This window comes from Eucalyptus grandis, chromosome 7, assembly GCF_016545825.1.
Source record: "Eucalyptus grandis isolate ANBG69807.140 chromosome 7, ASM1654582v1, whole genome shotgun sequence".
In the NCBI taxonomy this organism is placed as follows: domain Eukaryota; kingdom Viridiplantae; phylum Streptophyta; class Magnoliopsida; order Myrtales; family Myrtaceae; genus Eucalyptus; species Eucalyptus grandis.
In genome coordinates this window covers 47,616,672-47,629,479 of record NC_052618.1, presented here as the reverse complement: position 1 = coordinate 47,629,479, position 12,808 = coordinate 47,616,672, and the positions used below count along the sequence as shown (strand labels likewise).

Sequence of the window (12,808 nt, the reverse complement as noted above, 5' to 3'; positions counted from 1 at the left end):
ATTTCTTTAGAATCTATACTTTGACCTGATCGGATAATAGCATCAGGATCGGGTTGCCTAATGATACTATGATGATCAAATCCTTGAAAAATATAAATTTGATCACACTTTTCCCTTTTTGACATGATACTTAAGGGCTTATAAAATTCTGTAGTGCCCGCGTAAAAAAAACGAATTCTTATAATGATCTTTTCGTTTCCGGGATCTCGAGAAACAGCTTTTTAACATAAAAAGACGTGAACTTTAGGCATTATTCTTCTGATGCAGAGTCACTGCTCATCTACAATTTCTAATTCCAACATTCAAGATCAGGACAACAGCTGGAGAGGCATGAATCTCGATAATAACTCAAGTTTACATTTTTGTCAGCGAAAAGTAATTACGATTCTCGATAGAGTTTCCATCTTGATGTCATTCTTGAGCTTCGGGCTACATGGGTGTCGCGTCGCGTCATCTGTCAAACGTTACTTTTTGGTCTCACCCGGAACGAAAGTACAATGATTGGAACATGGGAGCGCGGTCTGGCCCAACGCGCACCACAACCCGTTCTTTAACATTTGCCATGGCTTCCCTTTGTTGACTTTTCACCAGCTTACCTTCTCTCCTCGCTTTCTGGGTCATCTGGAACTCCTCCAATTCCCCAGATTCACACGGTCCATCTGGCCAATCTTGGCCGACCAATTTCGTTTCTTGCTGATCCTCTCCCGTAGACCCTTCTGGGATTCTCTCGCGGCCAGGTAATTATCATGCCTCTGCGCTGGATTCTGATTTTTGCTTGATTATGGAGTCTTGGCTGCGAAAATGCTACTCGTGGGTTGGTGGGTAGTGGCCGGATGAGCTCCGGTGTCCTTGCTTAGTGAGTTGACAGAGCTGTTTTTGGGCCGGTTCTTGCGTTTTCCTTCAATGAGTGTGCTTCTTGCCGCGATTCTTGATCTGAATTTGACAACTATGGAGACACCTAAGACTTGGGAACTTAGTTGACGGCTGTTTGTTAGAGGATTGAGTTATCGCTGTCGGATTTATCCAGCACCGTCCCAGTAGCGGAGTTTGTGGACGGCTTATTCTAGAAATGTCAACTATTAGATTGAGCAGATCAATGCTAAATTTTCCGATTGAATTCATGGTAGCACTCCTCTACGGCTCTGTTCTAATTATGAATATTGGGAGTGGTGCACGATTGTTTGCTGGTGATCGGTTTTTCAGGTTGAGGTGGGGGGTCTTTTCTTTGAAGAATGGAGGTTTGCCTGTGTCGAGTTTAGTGAATGGGAAGATGGTTTTGAAGCATGTCCCATGCGATGGGAAGGTGGAACTTTGGAGTTCTTGAGTTGCATTCACTGGAGTAGGAAACTCATTAAAGAGAGATTTTTTTTGGCCCAAAATCATAGCTTTCATCCAGCCCATCAAAATGCCTTCCAGAGTCCTGCCATGAGGAGGCTTAGCTTGCATCAGATAGAAGCAAATCTAAAAGGGAAAATGGGGGTGAAGACACCCAATCCCTAGGGCACATCCTCCAAACACCGGTAGCTTCCCAACTTGCACTCTTTTCCACTTCTTTTTAGAAAAGAAAATGACAATTGACAAAAGATTTTCGAAATTGTTCCGCTTTCTCAACACATCAGCAGTTTCCCAATTCCTCTTCTCTGGTGCACTTCTTATATCTTTGACACTGCCTTAGCATCAGACCACTTCCTCCAGTTACTATCTTTGGCCAACCTCAAATCTTCAAGCACAGGTAAAGCCTCATCAACCTCCAAACTGGAAGCTTTCACAAGCAAACCAGACCACCAACCAATTCGGACCTGCTCTCTTGAAAACAATGCCAATTGCTGCATCAGTATGTGGATTCTAAAAGGCTCAATCACAATTGATCTAATAGTATCTGCTGAAAGAGGTTCCCTGGTGCGCCTCTGCTTACTACTACCCCCAGCATTCATGTTTTCTCTCTGAAGTATATAAGCTACCTTTGTCAACAAGCAAAACTCGTGCCAAGTAGTATTAAACTTACCAAGCACACTTTCAGGATTAGGATTTACCCTTTGAAACACTAAATGACATCTCTCTTTCCATATCAGCCAACATACCGTAGCTATCTTGGCAATCAATTCTTTTATCATAGACTTCTTCTAAACTTTTGATCTGTAATCTCAGGCAGCCATTTATCGACAGTTGAGATTTCCTCCCTTTCTATTGTCAGAGCTAAGCAACCAAATTAAACATATTGCACCCAGTCACAAAGTAACATCATAATTTCAGGAGTGTATCCTCACCTCTGACAAGCACTGGAAGAACTAATTCTTCTTTTGAAAAGGTTGCTGCCAGATGCCACGGCTGTAACACAAAGCTTCCCCACAAAAAATCTCATTTTAGGTGGACAATCAATGTCCCAGACAGCCTTCCAAACTTTTTTATTCAGCCATATGAGAGCTAGAACATCTTGATCCCCATTCATGTATCTCTTTCATTGGAGAGATAGTTCAAGACTAAACTTTTAGTATTGTTCACTACAATCATGGGTGCTGACTGAAAGGTATAGGGAGACGGTGGAATATTTATCTTCATTCTCTCTCTGTTGGGTAAGGATAAGTGCTCTTTGCATGCTCCTCATAATATGAAAATCTAATTAAATTCTGATTACCAGCATTGAGCAGCGGTATTTATTCAGCAATAAATGGATAGCCTAGGTGATAACTGGTCTTTTGAGGTCAATTTGCCATCTGTCTCTGGTCATAATTTCTCCGCCGTTCAGTCTCATATGACATATTGATAATGGTTTTCTCAACACTAGCAAGTGTAGCTGAAGAGTATTAGGTTTGCTTTTTAAGGTTGCTGCATTCCATGCTTGATTTATTTTGGTCTCTGATCCTTTATTGCTTTGTAGAGTATACTCATCAAAGAGACGACTGAAGCAAACGAATAATATATGAGTTAAGAGATCTCATTTTCTCCCTTTGCTTGCGCAGATTGCTGAACTTTCGATTAAGCTGCCGGTATGGATGACCTGGCAGTTAGTGACTTTAGTTTGAATCTAGATACAATTTCTATACCGGGGGGTGGTCGAGAGCTAGAAAATGCTATCAAAGTTTTGACAAAAGTTGACATGGACTTGGCCTATTCGTCAGAGAAATTACTCAATTTACACTTTCTTCTGATGCATTTACTTGCATTATATGATGAACTTGACCCAAGGGCAGTGGGTAATGGCTACTTCAAAGAAGATTTTCTTGAGAAAGCATTGAGATATGATTTATTAATTGGCATTCTAGATTCTGAGGTAAGAGAGGTGGACATTTTCTTGGCTACTTTACCAGCAGAAATCGATGATGCCCATCATGAAATATCTTCATGCAGACATTTCCAAGAAGTATATACTGTTATGGATGAGAAGTTGCATAAGTGTCGAGAATCTCTGAAGCAATCTCGGGAGCAGGCTTTAGAGGTAAAGAGACACATAGCCAATCTTCAGAAGGACTTTGCGGCTGTCCAATCTGACAAAAGTAAGTGATCACCCATCTACTTTTTTGTTGAAAAATTTGATGATCCATTAAATTCCTTGATAAATTCCTGCTTACTCCTAAGCTGTACTTTTGCAGGTGAGAAGGACAACGGTTTGGATCTGTCTGACAAAAATCAACTCTTCAATTCAAGTTTTAGAGCAAAAACGAAAGAGCTACCCAGATATGTCTCAAGGATGCTAGAGAAATCTCTTGCTAGGGAGCAAGCTCTTGAGAAGAAATTGTCGGAATCCAGACAGAATGAAGAGGATCTGAAATGGAAACTGCATTATACAGAACAGGTGGCTCTTCACATGGAAGAAGCAGCAGAAGTTGTGTGGGGAAGGTTTCTAGAAGCAGAAAATGCTTGGGAGATACTGATGGGTATATCCAAGGAGCTGGTAGGAAAATCTCAAGTCATTCAATTTAACCTTAACAGCTCAGTACAACGTGAAGCACAGTTTTTATCTAAAATTGAGGATCTAGCAGAACAGCTGAAAGCTAAGGATATCATCGTGCAAAAGCTTGAAAGTGTAAATGTCGATTATGTCGCCAAATGCTCTGAGGTTGTAAATTTGAGCAATAAAGTGAAGGTACTTGAGGAGCAGCTCAAAGAAACCAGGTTCCATCTGAAGGAAGCAAATGCTTCATGGGAAGCAAGTCAAAATCAAATCGATGAGATGGAACATGTAGTTGAGACACTTAAAGAAGGTATTGAAGCCGCCGAAAGCAAGGTGGATGCTGCGGAAGGTAAGGTGACACATTTAACCGACTCAAACCTGGAACTCACGGAGGAGTTAAATTTTCTTAAGGGTAGCGTTAATAGTAAGACCGAGAAGGTTAGTGTACTTGAAAAGCAGTCGAGGGAATTAGAGTTGCAATTACAGCATGCAAGGGCATCCTCAGAAGCAAGTCAAGAGCAGCAGAACTTGTTGTATTCTGCTATATGGGATATGGAAACTCTTATTGAAGATTTGAAATCGAAGGTGTCAAAAGCAGAAAGCAAGACTGATAGCGTGGAAGAGCAATGTATTGAACTATCTGAAGCCAATTTCGAGCTTAAGAAAGAAGTCAGCCTACTGAGGGCTAAGATAAGAGACTTGGAGATGTCACTGGATGATGCCAATAGTTCCAAAGTTGCCATTTCTGATGAAGTCAATCTAAGATCTAAAATCATGATGGATACGGTCATGCAACTAGCCTTTGAGAGGGAGCGGATCCAGAAGCAGGTATCGGGTTTCTTTTTTCCTTCCTTTTCTCTCATTTTTTTCATAGTTGCACGTTGGTAGTGGTTAAGCTGCCATACACTGGGATATTCTCAAATGATGTCATGAAAAATCAATTATCACTTGTTCGTAAATTTTCTTTTAACGTTCAAGTTCATTGTATATCTTCAGGTAAGTTTATCTCTGTAGGAGCAGGTTCCTTTGATATATTGCTTCCATTTGCACTTTTGTGCATAGAAAGGAATGGCCAACAAGATACATATAGTTGAGTTACTCTAGTTTGCAATTTGCCCGGGATAATGAAATTACCATCACAACTCAATTCACTGTTTGGTGTTATTGGCAGCTATACTTTTTGACAAAGGATGACAAAATGTTGGTTGGGAAGTTAAAAAATGTGAGGGAAGAGTCACTGAATTCCATATCCCATGATAAGGATTTCAATGAAAGAGAGCCTCCATTATAGTGGTTCACAAGCTGGTGCTTATGATGATACATCTCAGAGTCAGGGGTACCATTGCATAGAACTTCCGAGACAGGTACTGTACCTGATACTTCTAGTCAAATTGTGAAGACTATTTTTTAGCATATCGTTGATTAGGTATTACATACTCGAAAGTACAAGGCTCTGATCACATCTTGAAGGCAATAGATACATTCGCTAACAAGACCAAATGCTGAATGTTTGAACGATGAAATTTTTCGACTGTATTTAGTAGTAAGCATAAGTCAAACTGAAATGATCTTATCATAATTTTCTCCCTTTTCCAGATAAATTATTTGAGTGATTAACAAAACTAAGGGGAATCAGTGGAAATTTCTTTCATCCTTTCCTGTTAATTTTGCTTCAATCTCTTTCTTTGTTCACTTGACAGGTTTATAGTATAAAATGGTTGGTGAGAGGGTATTGTATTTATCAAAACCTGAGCATGAGGTTTCTTTTCTTTTGTCTATTTTTATTGCAAATGTCTTGTTATCAGGGCTTTGGTAACAATTGAAGTTGGTTATGATTGTTTACTGTATTTATGAAAATGGTTTCCTGCTAAATGCCAGAGCCCAACCTGATGATGGTTAGAAGTTGTGTTAATTGTCGGGTTTCTTTTGTTTCACCGAAAGTCAATAATGTTTTCCGTATATTTATTGTTTATATCACTTGGTAGATCATGATAATTCTTGTTCGTTATCTCATTTTCATAAGCAATATAAATGACAAAAATTAGGAAAATATTTTCCAAATTATTTCTGCAAAACCAACAGAGCTTAATTTAAAAGATTAACAATACTTTCTGCCTTCTCCCTCTTTATGGCAGATGTGAGCTGTCATTCATACCTTGTTGGTTACATTTTCAGTGAGGTGGATGATCCATTCAGAGATGCACCTTGAGGTGGCCCGCAAAGTTGGTTTTCCATCTTGGCAGGCACCTGTAAATACAATGAAGATGCAAGGCATTCCAGGTTGATGTACATTATCATGGATTTTTTTTTTCTTTTTTTTTTTGGTCACATTATGTTTGGTGTTTGTTCTGCGCACGTTCAAAAGAAGCTAATTTCCAGTTACATGATGTTCATTGATTTATTCAAGAAGGCATATCTTTAGCGCAGATGTGCTGCTCAGAGTGATTGATCTTGTGAAGTCCTTATATGCTTCTCTCTGTCATTGTGTTTGCATTGTTTGTATGCACATTCATTCTGATATGTAAATTATATGATTGTTTTGTGGCAATGTCATGTTCCTTACAAATTCTTTTATAAATGCGATATCCTCTGCTTGATATTATAACGTGCCTTGCAATGGATGTGTTGACACGTACACATCAGCGGGCATAAGTGAATATGAACGGTTGTTCTATCGATTTCTTCTTGTTTGAAACCAAAGACAGTTGAAGCTCTCTGCTTTTAGTCAGTCATTATGTTTCTCTAATTCCAGTCTAAGTGAAGCTCTCTGGCTTTAGTCAGTCAATTTGTATCATCAGACCAAGTGTAAATCATGGCATTCAGGGGATCAAATTCTCTTCCAGTTGAACTTAGCCCTGAAGATACCCTAGAAAAATCAAGCATTCAACAATATCACCAATGTTCTGTGTCTTTGCTCATTTCGAATTGGTTGGCGGACTTGATTTGGTGAGAAATGGGCATCGCAAAGAAGAAGCTGACTTTGGGCAGGATAGTTTTCTAGTCCTTTTTAAACATCATCAATATACACCTTTTGCCTTTTGCAAGATCAAGATATCAGTTATCTTTTTATAACTTCGGAGAAATCAAGTTCAGTTGGCAACGGACTGGTCCTCCATGGGACGTGAGAATCATCGCTCCGACCATATCGGGTAATTACATAGCCGCACAAATCTGTGGTCTTAATTAAGACGACGACACGGAAATATGATGAACTAACTGATGGTCCTTAATTGACAGGATATTGAGGTCACTGCCTCCCAAAGAGGAAAGAATTAAAATCGTGATTGCAGCATATTCACTTGCTCAACAGATGTAAATCGTAATTGAGCTTCTTAGGAGCTATTTGTTAACCATCCAAATAGTACTTGATTTTGATTTTTTGTTCTTGGGAGCAGTTTGTGAACAAAATCGTGTTTGGTAAAACTTTTGTTCTCGGAAGTAGATTTGTGACAGAATCAAGAATAAAAAAAAGTTGATTCTTGTTCCCGGAAACAAATTTAAGAATCAAGATCATATTTCTCTTCTTTTTCCCTTTTCTTCTTCTTCATCTCCCACCATCTCACGATTGCCGTCCGCCGTCATCCGCCGCCCACTACCGTGAGTCGCCGACAACCAGTCCAACGAGCTTCTGGAGGCAAGCCTAGCCATCGGCAAGGTGAGCCTCATCGGGGCTGGGCGAGGCCCGCTGGCCTTGGTGAGGCTCACTAACCACTGTCGGTGGCGAGGGGCCTTGCCCGGTCTTGGCAAAGGCCGCTTGGCCACCGGGCGAGGCGAGCCTCGGCGGGGTTGGGCAAGCCTTGTCTGGCGAGGTCAAGCCTCGCCGGTGGCCGGTGGGCCTCGCATAGCCTCAACGAGGCTTGCCCAGCCACATTGGTGGCTAGGTGAGCCTCGCCCAACTCTGGTGAGGCCTGCCTAGCCATCGGCGAGGCTTGGCTAATGAGTGTTGGCGATGCTCCGGTGAGGTTGCTAGCCCTCGTTTGGCTGGTCACCGGACCGGCGACTGGCCACTTGAAGAAGAAAAACAGGATAGAGAAAGGAAAAAAAGAAAAGAAAAAAATATTTAAAAATTAAAAGAAAATGATTTGAAGTAAAAATTTTGAGTAAGTACCAAACACAATTTTATTCTAAAATCAAAATTTTGGACAGTTATCAAATGGCTTAAAATGCTTAGAAATTGTTTTTGGGAACAAAATAAAAAAGAATAATTTTTTATTAGAATTTATTCTCAAAAACAGAATAGTTACCAAACACGCCCTTAGATTTCTATAAATACAAAGCAAATCCATAGGAATATGTCCTTTCAAACAGTTTTATCTCTTGAGGTGGGTCTTGTTACAATGAATTGTGCAATCAAACCTTAATCGATTTAGAAGAAAAATTCGAGGAGGAAAAAGAATCAGGTTTTACTATATGCATCTGTACACATACTATCCTTGCAATAATATTAATATACAAAATAATCTCCACAACAAAAAAATCTCCATCTGTATCTACCAAAAAGTGTCTTAACTATGGTCATTAGTCATTACCGATATTCTAGTAACTACAGATAAATTTCTTCTTGAAGACTGCAGAAGAAATTTAGAGAGAGATGTTCGAACATCTTGGAGATGAAATTGCCATGCCTTTCTAGATGCCTTGTCCTGACCAAGCGAGAGTGTCGTGGCCCTTGCTAGCCAATAAGCAAGGGTTTCGGGCCTCGCTTGGATTTGGGTTGAGAGCCAAAGCCTTTGCTTGTGGTTGGCGATGGTCAGCTTGTGGCCTTGCCTGCTAATACTGTACAGGAAAAGAAGAAGATTGACAAGAAAAGAGGAAATAAAAAAAAGAGAGAAATAACAATAATTTTTTTAAAATTATTAAAAAATATAATATTTTTTCATGTTAGCTTCAATCATGCCATGTAGGATTGCTAGTGTCCACATTAGCAATTTCCGTTCTAAATTAACCGGATGGACTGAATATTAATATGAAAATGTTTAGGTTAAATTAGTAAAATTGAAAGAGTTATAAGTAAATTAATATTAAAGTAATAGGTTTATGATTTTTTTGATACTATTCCCTAACTTCATGTGTCAACATAAGAAAAATTGAACGAATCATAACATAACATTTCATGAATTGCACTTCAGCCATAGTCGAGTGGATTTTATCTGCTAATTTTTATAACATGACAAGTGTGTAGATAAAATTCTAAATGGCTACAATACCAAGGTGTTGTAGTTTTAGAAAATTACTCTAATAGTCATAAACCTATTATAATTGTGTCAATTCAATCATAATTTTTTTTGGCTAATTCAAAATCTTTTACATTTGTGCTAATTTAATCTGTCTAGCCCATTTTGATTGGTTGGCGTTGGTCGTTCGGTTAACACTAATGTGGCAATTTTCTATTTTTTTCTCTATTTTTTGTTTTTGTTTTTCTATCCTTGTTCCTCTAGCTAGTTGTCGGACCAACTAGAGGCTAGGGTTGATGAGGCCTCGCCTTTGCCATTGCTGGGCGAGGGCTAGCCTCGCCATGGCTAGGCAAGCTCGACCTTGCTGGCAACCCTGGTGAGGCATGACCTCGCTAGATCTAGGCGAGAACGAGCCTCGCCATGGCTGTAGGCGAGGTTCACTAGGTGAAGGTGAGGTCAAGCTCGCCTAACCATGGTGAGGCTAGCCCTTGCCCAGAGATGGTGAGGGCGAGCTTGACCTCACCATGGTTGCGGTGAGTTGCTTGGTGAGGGCGATCCTTGCCCAACCATGGTGAGGTTAGCCCTCGACAGGGGTGGTCAGCGAGGTGACCTTGTCGGCCTTGCCTCTAGTTGGTCCAAAGGAAGAAGGAAAGAAAAAAAATAAAAGAAAGAGAAAGAAAAAAAAGAAGGAAAACTTTACAAAAAAAAAAAAAAAAAAAGAAGGAAAAATATAATAAAGTTAAAAAATAAATATAAAATTGTCACATTAGCGTTAGCTAGTCAAAATTGGCTAGAAAGACTGAATTGGTATAAATACGAAAAATTTAAGATTGAATTGACAAAAAGAAGTTTAGCACTGAATTGACACAATTATAATAAATTTATGATTGTTTTGATAATTTTACCATTTTCCTTCTTTGGAACAAGCATATTTATAGAAAAGGAGTAACAGTGGCATAAAATCTACCATTGAATTCTATTTACTCACGGGTCAAATTGAACGAATCATGAAGATATAGCTAGCCATTAAAGCCGAGATTTTTTTTTTTTTTTTTTTGGGTCAGAAAACTGAGATTCACTTGTTAGGTAATTTAATAAACCTGGATTGCCATATTTAATAGGGTTTTAATGACAAGGCTTTTATAAATCTATAGATCCTGCAAAATACCCTCGAACGCCTTTGCCATTCAAGCATAGAGGCCAAGATGGAGGAACTCACTTCGTCCAAGCTTGTTTTCTGTGTCATGCTCTCAGCCCTTGCACTTGGTACGTTCCTCGAAATTTCTTATCCAATCTGTCTATATTTCGAACGATTCTATCGTCTATTGCATCAAGTAGTTTTCTGTGAATGTATTTTCAGGTATTCTATATATCGACGGTCCAATGACGCCGACAGTCGAAGCGAGTGGCGATTTCCGGTGTCCGCGCATGATCAACTGCACTCAAGTATGCCGAGGTTACCCTTCACGCTGCGTAAACGGGAAGTGCATCTGCGGCAAAGACTTCCCACCCCCTAATCCACCGAGCTTTAGGCTGTAGCTAGTCCCATTATTCTAATGGAATAAAGTTTAGATTATGCGTCAAATTCTGGCCAGTCAAACACCTTGACTGTGTTGAGAGTTTTCATGCTGTATGTCATACTTTAATAGACATTTCTCTATGTTAAACTAAAAAGGTCACTTGAGGAATTACTTTTTTGGTCTTTATAATTTTAGAGTGATCTGCCGCGAATAAATGAAAAATTCCAAATAAAGGTTTCCAGTGAGATTAGTAGAGTAATATTATCTAAAAAAATAAGAGCTAAAAGTGGCCATTTTTATCTCAAGTAAAATTCCAAGCTCACCAGCCAGTCAAACCTTTACCCGGCAACTCATTCCGGTAGCCAAAAAAGGGGTGATTTAATTCGAAAATTTTAGCCTCACTTCAATTTCAAGAAACCCCAAATTGAAACTAGGGTTCTTCGGGGCTCTCCTCAATGAGTTCGCATAGCGCTTAGACTTGCGCACCATCAACGATAAAAAATAGAACAGCAAGCTACTATAAAATTCCATTTCGTGTTCTTTTTTCCTAAACCATATCATTCAAAAGGGAAGAAATCGAAAACCCTCAGTAGCTCCGGTTGTCAGCGGATTTGGGAGGAAGAAGCAGGTCTTTTTGGTCGTGTTTATTGACGGGGTCTGTAACACGCACTCTTCTTAAATTTATCAAATCAATATTTTCGAAATGTCAGTGAACCGAACCACAATTGGAGGGAGGAAGAGAGAAGGACAGAATGCAGTTAAAGGCCGAGAGCATGCTTGTGTCGCTGCGAAATCATCCTCCATCCAATTCTCTATTCGAAGCAAAGAAGGCAGCAATACCAAAGGTCAAACGCGGGGGACATGGGACGAGCTCTTTCTCGTCTTCCATAGTGACATGACGGAAATGAAAACCCGAATCCGACAAGCAAAAGCTTCTTCTTTACATTTTCTAATGTTTCGCACGAAGTAGCGTGCAGTTGGATGCGTAAGAAATTGGAAGAAGAAGACGGAAGAGAGCTTGAAAGAGAAGCATCGGAAACCACATTTGATGAGATTGCCCTTGTTCTGACCGTCGGAATATTGTCACCAGCGAAGTTTTGGTCGGCCGAAGAGCATAGAGCCTTATTTTAGATAGATATGGCTATTTCAATCCTTTATTTGAAAGTTTCTGAAGAAAAAATTGCATAAAATGTTTTCCTTTTACTCGTCTGCCAACCATAAATCACGAGTTAAAATTGGGTGCAAACCATGCTACTGATGACCTAAGCTTGTCTAAATGCCAATCCGAGCATATGTCGTTACATGAAAATTTGGGTTTCCATGTGTTGAATTTGATGGTAGGTGTGCATTTGACTTCAAAAATGTCGATTTTGCTTTCGAAAATAACCATTGAAATTCAAGAAAAAGTGAGCACGGGCTTTGTAAATGATGAAATTCCAAGGAAATTCAAGTTTATCTCAATTTGGTCACTCAATTTAGTAAAGCGCTTTTGTGCCTTTATCATGTTTTCCACATCTATTGTCCGGTAGGGTGCATTTGGTAATATTTTTATTCTAGGAAACAATTTTTTCAGAAATAATTTTTATTATTTCTACTCTTTAGAACAATTTTTAAGTAAAAGAAAGCATTTAGTAATTACACAAAATTTCTATTCTTGGAATAGAAAAAGAATAAGAATGTGTTTAACATGACTAACATTTTTTTTTTGTAATATAGAATGTCTTTTAATTTGTTAATTTTTTTTTTAGTTTTTTTTTTCCCTCTTTTCTTCTTCTTGCTCCTCGCTAGCGGCTTGCAATCGCTAATTGGCAACTGTCGGTGACGATTGTGAAAGCTAGTATGAGCACCTAGAGGGGGTTAGATAGGTGTAAAAACAATTTTACAAGATAAGTGTGCAACACTAATCAACAATAGATTATGAAAAGGAAATTTGTCTCTTGTAGACAAAACGAGTTATGATCTAAGTAAAAGAGCGTAGAGAAGAAAATATGAACACAGAGATTATAGTGGTTCGGCTTAATCCAAGCCTAAGTCCACTCTTCCGCACTGATAGCCCACCGGCTGGATTTCACTATGAATAAAAGAGTTGTTACAGAAAAGCTCTTCCTTGATTCCACAGTGTAGAGACTCTACTACACTTCTTCAAGGTCTCTCAAATATATAGACTCTTTTTTGCATACAAGATTTCGCTCAACAGTTTAATTGACAAAGAACAAGGAGCT

General features: G+C 39.2%; 1 protein-coding gene across 4 annotated transcripts; it reads left to right on the top strand.

Annotated features, from left to right (window-relative positions):
* Nucleotides 1-493: 493 nt before the first annotated feature.
* Nucleotides 494-6,466, top strand: LOC104453861 (WPP domain-interacting tail-anchored protein 2). 4 transcript variants are annotated; one of them, XM_010068490.3, is made up of 6 exons: nt 494-737; nt 1,204-1,520; nt 2,961-3,494; nt 3,591-4,720; nt 5,064-5,256; nt 6,068-6,466. In XM_010068490.3, the coding sequence occupies exons 3-5, from the start codon at nt 2,990-2,992 to the stop codon at nt 5,181-5,183; spliced, it is 1,755 nt and encodes a 584-aa protein (XP_010066792.2). In that variant the 5' UTR covers nt 494-737; nt 1,204-1,520; nt 2,961-2,989; the 3' UTR covers nt 5,184-5,256; nt 6,068-6,466. The 4 variants fall into 4 exon arrangements, with proteins under 4 accessions (XP_010066792.2, XP_010066794.2, XP_010066791.2 ...); XM_010068492.3 differs by lacking the exon at nt 1,204-1,520 and having other exon boundaries at nt 6,028-6,466; XM_010068489.3 differs by lacking the exon at nt 1,204-1,520 and having other exon boundaries at nt 495-737.
* The last annotated feature ends 6,342 nt before the right edge of the window (nt 6,467-12,808 follow it).

Coding starts and splice junctions, on each gene's coding strand:
- LOC104453861 (XM_010068492.3), top strand. CDS start 2,990: ATGGATGACCTGGCAGTTAGTGACTTTAGTTTGAATCTAGATACAATT. Junction 3,495..3,590: donor GGCTGTCCAATCTGACAAAA/GTAAGTGATCAC, acceptor GTACTTTTGCAG/GTGAGAAGGACAACGGTTTG. Junction 4,721..5,063: donor GGGAGCGGATCCAGAAGCAG/GTATCGGGTTTC, acceptor TGTTATTGGCAG/CTATACTTTTTGACAAAGGA.